This window comes from Oryzias latipes, chromosome 9 (genome assembly GCF_053564925.1).
Source record: "Oryzias latipes strain Hd-rR chromosome 9, Olatipes_Hd-rR_3.1".
Classification (NCBI taxonomy): domain Eukaryota; kingdom Metazoa; phylum Chordata; class Actinopteri; order Beloniformes; family Adrianichthyidae; genus Oryzias; species Oryzias latipes.
In genome coordinates this window covers 31,414,368-31,429,226 of record NC_136245.1, presented here as the reverse complement: position 1 = coordinate 31,429,226, position 14,859 = coordinate 31,414,368, and the positions used below count along the sequence as shown (strand labels likewise).

Genomic DNA, 14,859 nt, shown 5'->3' with positions numbered 1-14,859 from the left:
TCCCCCTTTTTATTTCATGTACCCACTTTCCTTCCTTCTACCTGGTTAAAAAACTCAAATGGAATATGCAATAAAATAGAGTTTTTTCTCAAATAAAAAAGAAGCTCATAAAAAAAATAGAGTTTTAAGAATAAAATATGTCCAACACAAAAGGCGGTTTGTCTGTTATCTCAGCAGCTGGACAAGACAACTAATAAACAAACAAACAATAAATAAACGACAAAGAATACCAGTAGACAAAATGTGGCACAGTGAAAAAAATCATCTCAGGGATATGAGGGAGAAAGAAAAAATAGCAAACACTGAAATCTTTAGACCATGTTAGAAATAAGTTAAATATTAGCAAAATATCAACAACAAAAGGAAATACTGACCACAGGTCTCCTTTAAAAGTAACAAAAAACAAATCTTTGATTTTTTTGGAGACTCCTGATCTGTCAAAAACAGTAAGAATATTCTGTCACTGTGTAAAGATGTTGAGTAAATGTGTGATCCAAAAAATCTGCTATTCCCCCTCAGAATTTAGTGCAAGCATCATCTTTGTCTTCAGATTAAGTATTTTATGCAAAAGCCTTTGGGGATTCACTTCCAAACATAGAACAGTATCCTGAATGAATTATTTACCCGCTGCAGTAACCGTCCTGGACTCGACATTTTTGTTAGCTCTTCTGATGCATGCACAGCCGATCTTCCAGCAGGGTTACCCCACTTTCACTGCCTCGGTCAGTCAGGCTCTGTGGGCTGCTTCCTGCTGGGTTTACAGAGGATTTTCTTTTTCTGTTTTCCCTTCTTGAGATCTTCTTCTAGTTACTCCCCTGCTCCATCAGTTGGAAATTGCAGCTCCACAGCGTTTAGGCTGACAAACCTGCTGAACCAGAGAAAAATACTTTGTTTTTGGCTCATTTACATTTTTGGCTCACAGCAGCTACATGTAAAGTTTGGGACTTTTCTGATCAAACTGCAAACCTGCAGAAAGCCACAGTTTTTCCTCTTTCACTAGTAGACCTACAAAACAAAACAAAAGCAGCACGGACCGGAGCTAAATTGACTAGTTTTACGAGCAAAAACTAAATGTATTATTGTTAATTAAAGAAAAATAAACTAACATATAAAAAACTGAAATACATAGCTTAACCTTTTTTAAGAAATGACAAAATAACACCACATTAATCTAAATTTTAAGAGTCTACTAACCACAGCAATGACAAAAAGTTGAGTTCTAATAACTTAAACCAGGTGTGGCAGTTCAGAGTAAGGCTGCAAATATTCATTTTAATGATTCATATCATAATTTGTGGTTGTCTGTCATTCATTCATAGTTGATATTGGTTCGTTTGAACAATCCCATTCGATCCAATTCACTGATCTAAAATCGAACTTGGACAAATTTAACCAGAGTTTCAACCGTTGTGCCTCAATCCAAAGGTATTTTCCAACATTGATTATCAATTTATCTCATTTTGAAACAGTCTTTTAATGGTTTAAGTCCTTTTGAGTCTTTTTGATGTACAACTTGCCTCAGACAGATCAAGCTGGTTGGATTGTAGGAAAAGACATCGATACATTGATTGAAGTTAAGAGTGATCAGTCACTTTCCAACTGCCTTAAAATGGATAAAACTGGATTAAAGATGAGCAAAACAAATAAAAACCCAAATATAGAGGAAAACTACTTTAAATTTTGTAAAAGATTGTGCAAAATTTGTAGTTTAAACCCCAAATTAATCTCAAGGATTGAAAATAAATTGACCAGATTCTGTATTAAAATATTTTACGCATTCTGTGCGTAGGGCGTCCAGCGTGGACGCATGTGCACACTTTCTGTATGCGCCACATTCGAATCAATGCCTGGTTTTATTTGGAATCGAGCTGCCTGAAAAGCATTGTCTTTTCTGAACAATCGTCCCTCTTTAGTCTCAATGTTAAAGTCCCAGCTGCAGCTTTGATGGAGCGCTTGCGTAACTTCTGTGCCCGCTGGGTGTTGCTGGACGCTGACCCACCCTGCCAACAGAGATGCGTCCTCCCTCTTCTGTCACTCTCCACGCCCCCATCTTCCACCCCAGGCCTGCAATAGGTTCGCTCCCAAGGTAAGAAAAAGCCAGGAGACTTTATAAACATCCTCCTTGCCCGCTCTGTCCTTGCTGCCAGGTTTCACTCCTGTATTCTGTCGAGGTCCTAACAGCGCGCACCGAAATGCCCAGCAAGAGGAAGAAGAACAAGCGCCGCATGAGGAGGGTGGTGAGTTCCCAGGGGTTCTTTTTGCGTATTTCTTTTAGGAGTTTGCATATAAATAATGTTTTTTTAAGTCTAAATTCATTTTTTAAATAAAATATAAGTATTGAGTTTGGGGAGAAAATCCTGAATCGATTTTAAAAAGTAATTGAACAGACAAATACAAAAGTGGTCGAACGCGCAAACCTTTAGCAGGGAAAACGTCCAAAGATGCTCCACTCGCGCAAATCTGACGTCTTCCAGTCCACATTCTGAATGTTTGATTAGTGAGAACATTTTCAGCCCTGGCATTCAAACTTTAGGTTAAAATCTGTCATTTTTCACAATTTCTGAAATGAAGAACTCTTTGTGGGGTGATAGATAAAAAGCTCAATGCTGCAGCTTAAAAAACAACTTTTTTAAAAGAGGGACTTTTTACTTTTGAACATTCAGTGCCCAAAAAAAAAAAAAAAATGAGGGGAGGGGTGTACAGTAGTGGAGAGGGAAGGAGATTATAATGAGGGAGTAAGTTATTCAAAACCTGTTTTCTTGAAGGTTAAAGGTTACTCTATATCTCAAATCTGTTTTTATTTCTTTGTGGATCCCCTTTTCTGTATTTGTTATACACATTTGTGCACACAAACACACACTTGCACAATACCCTTTTCCCTGAGCTTCAACTTGGTCCCTCAACTGTATTTGGTCATCCATTGACTTGTCTTGAAAGAGTAAAATCTGCTCAGCGTCTCCTGTGAGCGTTGGTGCCACTCGGACAAGTTTGGCCTCTGAGGTCATTTGCAGTTTTGTGTTATCACCAGTTTCACCACAGATACCAAAGACCTGCAAGACGAAGCTGAGCGCTCCTCCATGGCTGCACAGATTTACCTGCTTTAAATGATGCAGCCGCCAGGTTTACGTCAGGCTTTGAATGGACTCCGGCGTGGTAGGGGTTGTTTTGACAGCAGTGTGCAGGACAGACATTCACGTATGCTCCTGCTTTTTGGACCAGAGCCTTGGTTTAGCTGTGCCTCGCAGGCTGTGGTCCGAACAAAAGCACTTTGGAGGGGGAGTGATTGTAACCTGATTATAACATTATTATGCAGTGATTAGGCCTCTTGTCTGCACAGCGGGGCGCCCAGCAGTGCTGCTGACTCGCACGGTTTCTGTTCCCGCTTCACCAGACCTGTCAGGATCGCTCTGATTCAACTAATTAGCTCCCATTATCTAACTAGATACGCTGGGCACACTCCCAGTTGCCCCCTCCCTGCATAGGTCTGCTCTGCTTAAACCACCATTTAGTCCTGAGGTGGTGGGGGGGTGGGGGGTGGGTGTCCAGAGCTGAAAAACATGCTGGACCTGGTTGGGATGGCATGCATGGTATTTCTGCACAGCAGTGTGCTAGAACAACCCCTCACTGCATCAGAAAGTCCTCCATGACGTTTGTACAATATTTTGCCTTAGATATACGCATAAGACTCACCATCAACCTCACTTTTGACCAAAATAAGTATACACCATGAAAAAAAGGATTTGATTTGTTTGTAAAAATGTTTGAAGATGAATCAAATAAATGGAAGCCATGTGTGGATATGATGTAAAGCTGACAAAACTGTTTGTACCATGCTCCTGTGCCTTTTTTCTGATGATGGAGAACATGGTGTAGCGACTGACGCTAAACTGTGTTAATCTGTTCTGTGTTGCTATCGTCAGTTAGCGCTAAGTGATTCTGTCATGTTCTGTGTTTTCATTGGTGCTCCAGTCAGTTAGATGAATATGATTGGAAGAGTGTGGGTGGAGGCGGAAAAGCAAGTAGTCGTGGAGTGTCGTGAGAGCGACCCGAATGAGGAGACGGCGTCAGGTCAAGTCTTCCGTTTTATGCTGTGTTTGGCGTGATTGCAGCTAAGGCTGCACGATACGAGGAAAACTGGCAATATGCGATATTAGTGATTAATATTGCGATAACGATATTATTTGCGGTAAATAAACAAATAGCAAAACAACCAAAACATCATACCGTTTCAAAATTTATACTCCAAATGACCCTCGTCGACATAGGAGGCGAACATCTAACATAATAGGGCTCCATCTGATTGGTCAACAACGTGAAGGAGTCCATCTGATTGGTCAAATGCATAAAGGGAATTATTTGATTCTTTAAATACTTCGAGCTGAAATAAGATTGTTTTAGCACATTTAAGGTAACCATTTATTGTGTGTGAATGTGTGTGTGACTGGGTGAATTGGTCTGTGACTGTAAAGCGCTTTGGGCCTTGTAGGTAGAAAAGCGCTATATACGTATACGCCATTTTACCTTTTTTTTATTGCAATTTTCGTTGTCTTTTGCGATATGCATATTGCAGCGCTTAATATCGCGATAACAATAAATTTGCGGTATATTGTGCAGGCCTGGTTGCAGCTAATTGCGACCATTTAAACTACATTATAGTGTCACATTTGGAAAACGTCCGTCTCCAACTTTTCATTACATGCAGCAGGAAGTTACAATGTATTATAAAAATTAAGCTAAAAATTGCATTTCTGAGTATTTTTTATTTATTTAAAATTTTATGAATGATGAGCAGATGAAAAAGTGGTATTTGAAAAAGAGATCATTTGGGATGTCGAAATTATGCTGAGCGGGCAACAACTTCCCTGCTCTGCTCCATTCTGATGCATCCACCTGCAGACAAATAGATCCTTGAACGTCTTTGTTTCCCTCATCCGAGCTAGAATCTGGATCCAAACTGTACGGCTGGATAGTTCCAAAACTGCTCACCGTTTTAGTTGCACTGGTAATGTTAGGATGGGGGTGTGAGGGTCTGTAACTTAGCTTGAGAGCATGTAAACAGATGGATGACGGGAAGAGGGGCAGGCTTACTCTGCACAAATAGTCCCACCCACAATTTAGATTCGAATTTCTTATGAACTTTTGTCGCTTTGCAGAAACTAGGTCCTGAAAAACAACACGTTTTTATGTTTTATTTTGGCTAAAAACGACATAATCATAATTAAAAGACCACTGAAAATAGATCAAAAGATGATCGGAGTGGGACTTTAATGTTATTTTTCTCTTTGCAGCAGGTTCAAAGGAGGGTGCTTGAGGAGCAGCATGCAGCTAACCTACCAGTCAAATCCAGCACAGGGATGGTTGGTGCAGCACCTCCTGCAGCCGCCCCCAAGAAAGCGGCTAAAACTGCTGCACCAGCTCCAGAAAAGATCTCACCAGTCATTCCTATTACTGCCCCCACCAAACTGGAGCCAAAACCTGTTGAGAAAGAACCTGTAGTAGAGCTTCTTTCAGAAAACATTCATGCACCAGATGCTGACGTTGGGTTGGTGGAACAGATCTCTGCTGAGGCTGAGGATCATTTAGATGTTAAGCCCGAAGCCCCAACATTTGCACCTGAAACTCTACCAGAGGAGCCATCTGCCGATGAGACCGATGCGGTTCACAAGGCTGAAGTCGCTGTTTTGGAGACGGAACCAGCAACTGAGGTACAGAGAAGTTTGGTTTACCCCAAAATTTAACAAATTCAACGTAATATTATTTTATTTGGTGGACTTTTATTCTGAAGCGTATTTTGTTTCAAAGTAAAAACCAGTTTTCAACGTAAGTTGAAAGTAGATGGAATTTTCATACTAAAGTTATGAATTATTCAAAAATAAAATTGTTGCTCAGAACAATGTTTCTTCTATTTCTCAGAAGCGTGAAAACAGACCAAATGAAGGTTTTTGGCATATCACACTTTCTCCAACTGGCTGTTATCCTCCTGGTCTGACATCATTTCAGATTTTGAGGATAGATTTAAGTTTGAACTTTAACACTCTACAACTTTGCTGCCATCATTTTGTTACATTCCCCCTGGGTTTCTGTGTAGTCTCAATCTGTCTGTCAAATCTGACAAATGGCCTCCATCCTTCCCTGCCAACCGTTCCTTATCGCCCTCTTTAGTCTCCTAAAAGCACGTGCCGTCCGTTAATCAGCATTTCAGACACACAGAAGGGGAAAGTATTGCATTATTTCATACTGTCAGTCAACGTTTTATATGTTTTTGAACTGAAGTTCAGTCTTAGAAATCTTCAGAGTTTCATTGGCCTACAGTTTGTTAAAAGTACGATCCTAAAGTCCTGCATGTTTCTAAATGATTACATCTATATTTCAGTTTGGGGCACACGCTTACATTTAAAGTTTTACCTTCCAATTCAATGTGGACTGTTTTACAGAGTTAGGATTTTTGTATCTCTGCACAACATTTAAACTGTATTTTTTTTTAAAAAGAAATCGTTCCTTTTCCTATAATTTAACAATTCCAAGCAAGGAAAAGTCTGATTTAAAATTTCAGATTTATAATTCTCCCAGCATTTTTAATACATTTTTTACTTCAGGAGCTTGTTTTTTTAGTCACAGTTCCAATATTTTCTTTTTTTTTAAATTCTGAATTTAGTTGAAAATTGCTTTGGAGAAAAAAACAATGTAATGTAATTTATTTTTTAAAATCATATATTTCTTTTTGAAATTACCGTTAGTGTAAAATTTCGGATCCTTTGGTAGCTGCATGTACCATGAACAGTACACAGTGTTCAGTTGCCTGAATAAATGGGGCGGGGGGGATACACACCCCCTTTAGCCACACTTGTGCTTGCGTGTTTTTACAAGAGTAAAGCTCACTTTCTCCCTCCTTCCTCCAGTCCTTTCTCCTCCACACAGCATCCATGTTTCCTTCAAAGTTTTTAAAGTGACTTTAATCTCCGGCGCTCTGGTCGTTGCTCCTTCGTCCTCCGTGCAGAATTCCTCTGATTCTGTTCAACGTTTGTCCCGTTCCCGAGCAGCGGGATCTTGCATTTGCCCCACATGTAAGAATAACTCCAACTCCAGAGGCTTAATAATTTATTGTCCAACGATGAGGGTCTACAATATTTATGTGCTGCTCTCTCTGATTGCTGCTATGGCTCGGTGCACTTAGCCACACAGCGGGCGCCGCCCCACTGGCCATTTCAGCTTCTGCCATCAGCAAATCAATAAAGTAAATCAAAAACAGAAAGCCTTACATTCTGTCAGTATCTGCAGATGTTTAAGGAATTGTAGAAAATATGAACAGCTCAGATTAGTAGATATTTTGAGAGAGTTAAGGGCAAAAACGTGAGCGTTTGTGGCGTTTTGTGCAGAAAGGACTTGAGCGTACAGAAATATGAGGGTGGAGGAATTTGTCTATGGTTCAGTTGCTTGTCGTTCTCGTCCTCCTTCCCCCCTCTGCAGTTTTGCTTCCCTCACAGCACGGTCCAGGGGGAAAAGTTGCTTTTATAGCCACCAAACTCATGATCAAATGTTGGCACGCTCTTTCACGTCTGCCTCAGAAAATGCGCTAAAACTCTCTTCGGTTCCTGGGTTTAACGTGTTCGATTTCTGGAGGTCATTGCTTGGCTGGCAAACCGCCGTCCGTGTAAGGGCTTGTTTAGCTCTGGGCACATTTTTTTAGGAGTCCTGAGCTCCTCCAGGAGCTCTGTGGAGCATGAGGCCCCTGTGTTGAACAGCAGCATTTCCTTGTAAATGTGCCCAGAGTGGCTTTTTAACGACTTTCCAAAACACAATACTCTAGTTTGTTTTATCAAATGTGTGTACTTTTAAACGTTTTTGCTGAAATGAGAATAAGCTCCTCAACCTTCTGTTTTATCTTAGGTGGCACCCCCAGCTGAGGACCCAGTGGGGGCCCCTGTAGACCTCGAGGTAAACCTGGATTGTTGGTGTGCGCAGACACCACGAAAGATTTTCAGCTTCACGTGTCTCTATGCCGTAGGCAGATCAGACAGGTGGAAGTGAGCATGAGCGGAGAAAAACACAAGCCGACTCGTCCAATATTGAGGCCAGCCTTGACTTCTGAAGTTTAAAAGCCTTCAGGAGGTGCGCTGTTCTGCAGAACAACATTTCTTCTGTCAAGAGGGATTGGCCAGGGTTTATGAGAAAGTTAGGGTTTAAGGAACCACAAAGTAAAGTCATAATTTTAGCAGAATAAAAAACTCCAAACAAACGGGTTTTTATGAAGTCCTGAGTTTTATCCTTACTCCTGGTCTGCCTCACACCTAAACAGTTGCAGCATCTGAACAAAAAACAGTTCCTTCAACAGAGAAGTGTCAGGTTAAACTTCACATCGCTTTGCACACTCCCTCAGGTGCTTTGGGCTCAAAATATTTAAATGACAACCCTGGTCTCCTGCTAAGGCGGATCTGAACTCTCACTCCTTGAATCTGTGTGGCGTTCAGTCCGTCAGGCTTTGGTTCAGCGTGAGCGCCGTACGTTTGTCAGCTAAAACCAGTAATCGGTTAACACGTCTCTGACAGGAATGGGTTAACACCCTGTCCAAAAACTGTTCAAAACCGCCCTTTATGCTGAAAGAGACAACCAAAACTGCCTCCTAGGTTCCATGGAACTTTGAAAATGGTGTCAGAACACAAATAGTACAGAAAAACGCAAATGTTTAAGTTGTTTTACTAAAATTGAAATAGCAGACACCCTGATGAAGACAGGCAAACTCCACAGAGTATCTGAGCAGCAGTGAGATTGTTCTTTACTCTTATCAGGACGAGCCAACCACATTTTCTAAAATGACTTCATTCACACTTTAAAGACCCATTCTAATTATTTAAAATAAAAATCTGTTTTTGGAGTTTTATTAACATGTTCTTGTGGCATTTTTCTGGTTTTGGCGTTTCTGGGTATTTTATTTTATTCAAATCGTTGTGAATCAGAGGCAGATGAAAAAATGCCATTTGAAAAACAATCGTATTTGTGACGTAAAAAATACGCTGAACGGGCCACAAGCTTCCTGCTCAGAGCTCACAGCAACGGGGAGGGGAAAGGGGGGTGGGGTGTTTTAATTTTTGGCTGAAAATGGCATAATGTAAAAAGCACAGAGACCATTTTTATAATAGATCAACAGATATTGGAGTTAGTTTTTAATGAATTAACTGTAACTCACCTATAGAAGTTTTTTTTTTAATTTACATTGTGATGTTTGGCTGTCTGTAGATTCAGCCAGAAGAAACAGCAGAGTCAGAACCGGTAATTATGATGATGATTATTAATTTTTTCTGTACTGAGGAACCATTTAATCGTTTTCACCTTTGATAAATGTTCTTTGCACGTGCAGACGCATCCCGTCTTTGAGCCGGAGACTGAGGTGAAGGCAGAGAGCCAGCCTGAGGAAGACTCCGCTGCCAGTGTGGAAGATGTCAGCGCACCTGTGCAGGAAGCCGCTGCAGAACCAGTGGCGCAGGAACTTCATAGCAACCATGTAGAACCTGTTGCAGACGACTTGGTTTCAAAACCCACTGTTGGATCTGAGGCAGAGGCTGCTGCAGAGATTTCAGATCAAGACGTTGACCTAGTCGCTCCCAATGAGCAGGAAGAGCAGGAAGAGCATGCGGCTGCAATTCCTGCTGCACCGCTTTCAGCTGCAGAAGTGAGGCCTGAGATTAAATTCTTCTGTTTTTTCTTTTAAAAACCTAAACTTTACGATGTTTTTTTTTGTTTGCTTTAGGATTCTCTTGTTGAGATTGAGGAGATCCCAGTGGTGAGAACCTATTAGTTTATGTTTTAATCAATACTTATGTTTAAATATAGCGATGATTATTGCGACTACTAAAAATAACACATTTAATTGACTTATTTGCTATATTTGTTCTGACCTTTTGTCATCAGGTTTCAGACAAAACCTCTGAGGCAGAAGAAGCTGAAGCTCCTGTAAACAAGAACGAGAAGGTAAAAATATTAAAATCTGATTTAAATGTCTGCTTTAGGTTGAAGAATCTCCACTTCTTTGTAACAAGTTCTTTTGCTTAGGCTGCAGATGGGTTACTGACAGTAGAGAGTTCTGCTTTCCAGCAGGTGAGAAACATTTATTCATGATTCAGCTCTGATTCAAATGTAGAATGTACTTTGAGTATTAGTATGTGTCAATTTACTGCACTTATAGAACGATCTTGTTTGTTTAGAAAAATAAATGAATAAATAAATTATAAATTAAATTAAACTTTTAGCACTTTTTTACTGCATTCCCTCGGAAAAATGAGGGCTGCAGTTCCCTCTGTTGCCACTAGAAGACACTTTGAGTTCATTTAAACTAATAAAATGAATGTTCTTTTTGTTGCTGCTTATGAATTTGATTGCAGGAGTGATGTGAAGTCCAAATTTTACAATACTATTAAAATTTTACTATATTAAAAAATTTTACTATATTAAAGTAGGTTGTTCTGCTGATACATTTGTCCCGTTTATTCATTTGTCAGATGTCTCTTTGTCGTGAAATCACTTAAACCCAACGACGAAGCAAATTGGAAAAAACAAAGTAGTTGATCTCTGACCTGCAGAAACAACCAAAACAACAAAATAAATGATCTTCATGGCTGACTGAAATATGAAAGTAAATATATTTAAAATTCGTCTTTAGATCTGTTTTCTGAAAAGCAGTTCTTTGTTTCAGGAAACTCTGATGGACGGCGACTCGATGCCCGCTCAGACACAGTCAGTGGTCCGGCCTGATCCGGATCCTGCAGGGGAGGCGCCTCATGTAAGCTGTGTTGTCAAAAATCCTCCTTTATTTGATCTAACAGTTGCAGTTTGAATTAAAACTTTATTCATATTCAATCACCTGAATCAGATTTTAGGAAGATTTTCCTCAAATGAACAAAAACACAAGATATTCCCTGAAAAAAAATGAATTGAAAAAGATACAATAATAATTCTACATGGTCAACACTCATTGATGTTAAAATGAACTGATTTGATTTCAAAGAAAAGCAGAGCTAATATTCCAAATATCTCTACTTTTAAAAGAAGCATTTTAGTGTTTAAGAAAAGATCATTCTTTGTAGAATTAATGCAGCATCAAATTCTTCTTTCTAATTTTTTTTAACAATAAACACAAAACAATAAACTTATGTGCCAAATATTTATAGTTCTGATTTTAAGTCTACATTGTAATTTGTGTTTATTTTATATAATTTTTAAAAGTTTAACCCTGAACCAGCTTATAAAAATATTACAAGAGAATATCTTGAATCTACTGTTTAAGGCATTAAGGTATTTCTCAGTTCTAGTAATATAATAGCTTTTTCTTGCCCGTGACAGTTATGCTTTCAGTGAGTAAACATGACAGTAAGGCCATCTGTGTAAAGCTGGGTTAGTCTTTCATAACAAAATTAAAAGTGTTTAGATTGATCCAAAATCCAGGCTTCAGATTTAATCTTTTGTTGAGATTATAAAGAAAATTAAAAACCAGATTTTACTCTGAAAACATCAAGCAGACTGAGCCAAACTTTGACGATAACTGAGGCTGATGAGGCGGAACAGAAAACTGGTTGGTTAACTCTTCAGGTGAGGCTTAGATGCAGCCGTTAGGTGTGGTTAGTTTTTTTTACACACAGCTGGGTTTGAACTCTTCATCTGTTTGGGGATTTACCGAGAAACTGAAATAGACCGAATTAATATTGTTTCTCCTCTCCTGAGAAAATCGTTGATCCTCTACATTTGGGTCTGAACCTACGTCCTCCTCCTCCTCCTCCTCTTCATCATAGGATTCAGCTGCTGAGCAGACATATGCGTCTGTGCTGTCGGACAATCCTAAAGCCGAAAGCTGTGACCTGCCGTGTCAGATGCAGCTCCCCGTGGAGTCTGTGCCGCTCAGTGCAGAGGTGAACGCCTCCTTTTAACGCTTCAGAGATGCAGGAGCATAAACAAGCATAAACAAGAAGATGAACAACATTTTGGAGTTTCTGGGTTCCTCTGATCAAATCTTTTGGTCGCTGTTTAGGAGATCTCAGTGGAAACGGCTCTGAATGGACACATTGTTCCAGAAGTTTCTATTGAGGGCTAGAGCAATAACCCAGAGGACCTTTTTTTCTGCGTGAGTTTCCACTCCTCACATGTAGCTTCAGTGGAGTGGCTCATTTTAACCTCTCTGTCTTGCGTCCCTTTCAGGTTCCTCTCTGGCCGTTCGGAGGCTTTACGAGGAGTCAGCCGGCCGGCCTTTTTCAATTTTTTAAGGCTTAGGACAGAGCAGCCAGGAAATCGAAGGACCATCCACACTTTGAAGTGCCTTTCCTGTCCTGCATTCTGTGAAAACAGCAAACCAGATGTTGAGAGGTAGAAAGAGGGAAAAAGAGACTATTAGAAACAGACATTTATGGATTACATTTCTTTCTTTTTTAATCTGTGCTTTCCCCAAATCAAATTTTATCCATGTCAGCAGTTGAAGCATTTGTGGATAGTTTTTATTGTGTTGCATCTACACTTCATCCTCTTAAAGTCCCACTCCGATTATCTTTTGATTTATTATCAAAGCGTTCCCGGTGGACTTTAAATTATGATCATGATGTTTTTAGCCAAAATAAAAATAAAAAACTGTCGTTTTATGTGACAAAGTTTCTGTGGAGCAGCAGTAAATAAATTGCCTCTGAGTTGTACGTGGAACTGCTGGAGCAACCCTTCCCCTCGCCATTCCTGAAAAATCTCTGTGGACATGCTCTCCTGCTAGCTTACAGCCCATCACACTCCCAACCTAACATTACAGGTGCAACAAAAATGGCGAGGAATATCATAGCTATCCAGACGTACAGTTTAGATCCAGATTCCAGCTCGGATGAGGGAAACAAAGACGTTTATGGATCTATTTGTCTGCAGGTGGATGCATCAGAATGGAGCGGAGCAGGGAGCTTGTGGCCCCGCCCAGCGTGTTTTCTCCTATGTCACAAATAGATCTGTCTCGAATTACATTTTTATTTTTGTCTGCTTGTAATTTACAACGATTTCAATAAAGAAATGCTCAGTTTATTGCAATTTTGAGCCTTATTTTCTAAAGTTATATCCTCCATGATCAGAAAAATGCCACAAGAACATGTCAGAAAATCCAAAATGTGATTTTTTTTTTTTTTTTATCGGAGTGGGCCTTTAACGCATGTGAGGAACCGTAAGATCCATGACTGGGTTTGTGTTCTTGTAGAAGAGAGAAAAACTGTCTGTTTTTTACGATGTGTCTCAGACTCACTGACCAGTCCGTTTTTCCCCCACAAACTTCCCTTATGTCGTCCCTCGTTCTGTCCTCCAACGTGAGGCTAAAACCGCCAGTTCCAACAGCTCAAAAGATGTTTCTGTTTTCCACTTTCTCCTCCTGTAAGTCACTTTTTGTAAAAACACATGTTGACTGATGTGCGACAGCTTTGTGCTGTTGAGGGTGTGAGATAAGTGCTGCTGATGGGCTGCTCTGACTTTTGAAATAAAGCTGTAACTCGTCACAATAAAGGTCTTTTACTCTCTTAATTTTATTTTAAGTGTGGCACAAGTCTGGAGACACGGAAAAAAACTTTAACATTATTATCTAGGCGTAATATTTATAGAAATTATATTTTAAAAAGTTAAAATATTCCAGGTTAAAGTTTTATTTTTTGACTGAAATCATATTTATTTAAAACTGTTATAGCAAGTCCAGGAAAATATCTGTTGCACAAACTAATTGATTTAATCTGAGTCTGAGGACTCAATCAGACCTGGGTCAGTTCACTAAAAAAAACTCTAGGTGGCTCCACTTAGCCTGTAGAAGAAATAAAAGTAAAACTTTATTTTATCTCTTTTTTGGATAGATTTAAAAAGCAATGACAGCTGTACTGCTGTGTAAAAGCAAAATTGGAACTTAAATTGACTCACAAACAGGTTTTTTAGCTGACCTGACACCTCAGGTATGGACTTTGTGGGCGTGTCCCACCCTTCTGTTCATTTTGGTAAAGAAGATCAGCTTTGGCAAAGATCAGGGAGCTGGGTGACGTCCGTCGTTTTCACAAACATTATCTTTCAGTCTCCTTTGGTTTTGGCCTCATCATAAATCAGGAGGCCAATCTCACCAATGAGAGAAATCAGTAGATGTGAAGAAAAGATTAAACTTTCAGAAAGAAAAAGCTGAATGAATGAAATCAAAGTGCTTGAAGGACTTGCAACTATGGAGGGAAAAGGAAAAACCATCAAAATCCATGAAATAAGAAATTTTTTTTCTAAATAAATGTCAAAAGTATGATTTCTTCTTTGTTTAAAATGAACGATTAATTTATTCGTTAATAATAAATGCAATTTTTATAAAGATATTTCAATTGCACAAACAATTTACAATCGTTTATTATGAAAATAAAATTGAATAAACAAGCCAGGAATTAATTTAATTTTTTTCACATTTATGTATCATCAAATAGCTGCATTACTTTTTTTTAAAAGACAAACCTCACAACATTTTGTCAAAAGTTTGGCTCCTAACGCTGTTAGGCCTCACCGTAGTGTCAGACGTTGGATTTTATTTTGGTAAAACCACTGGTCACTTCCACCCTACTTCTGCCAAAGAGCTCATTTAGACCATAGGACACAGATGAGCTTGTATTGTTTTCCAACCTGTAGAAAAAAAAAAGAAAAAGTTGTGTTTTGTGTGTGTTCAGTCAGGCAGGACGCTGCACCCTTTGGGTTGAAGCTGTTGTAAATGTCTGCAGCTTATTGTCAGCTTTTCTATCAATTATTGAGATGGGTGAAATGACGCCTTGTGTGGCTTTTAACCCTTGTGCTATCTTGTGGGGTCCAGATGACCCCACTCCCAATGTTAACGTGCCTCGGAGGCACGTT

The 14,859-nt window shown here is 39.5% G+C and overlaps 1 protein-coding gene across 1 annotated transcript; it reads left to right on the top strand.

Moving 5' to 3' along the window:
• Window positions 1-1,985: 1,985 nt before the first annotated feature.
• LOC101159750 (uncharacterized) lies at window positions 1,986-13,503 on the top strand. The gene is made up of 13 exons (XM_078953274.1): window positions 1,986-2,086; window positions 2,172-2,237; window positions 5,289-5,705; window positions 7,888-7,935; window positions 9,235-9,267; window positions 9,356-9,667; window positions 9,746-9,778; window positions 9,907-9,966; window positions 10,048-10,092; window positions 10,688-10,774; window positions 11,781-11,897; window positions 12,017-12,109; window positions 12,184-13,503. Exons 2-12 carry the CDS (start codon window positions 2,193-2,195, stop codon window positions 12,077-12,079), a joined length of 1,260 nt encoding a protein of 419 aa, XP_078809400.1. The 5' UTR covers window positions 1,986-2,086; window positions 2,172-2,192; the 3' UTR covers window positions 12,080-12,109; window positions 12,184-13,503.
• The last annotated feature ends 1,356 nt before the right edge of the window (window positions 13,504-14,859 follow it).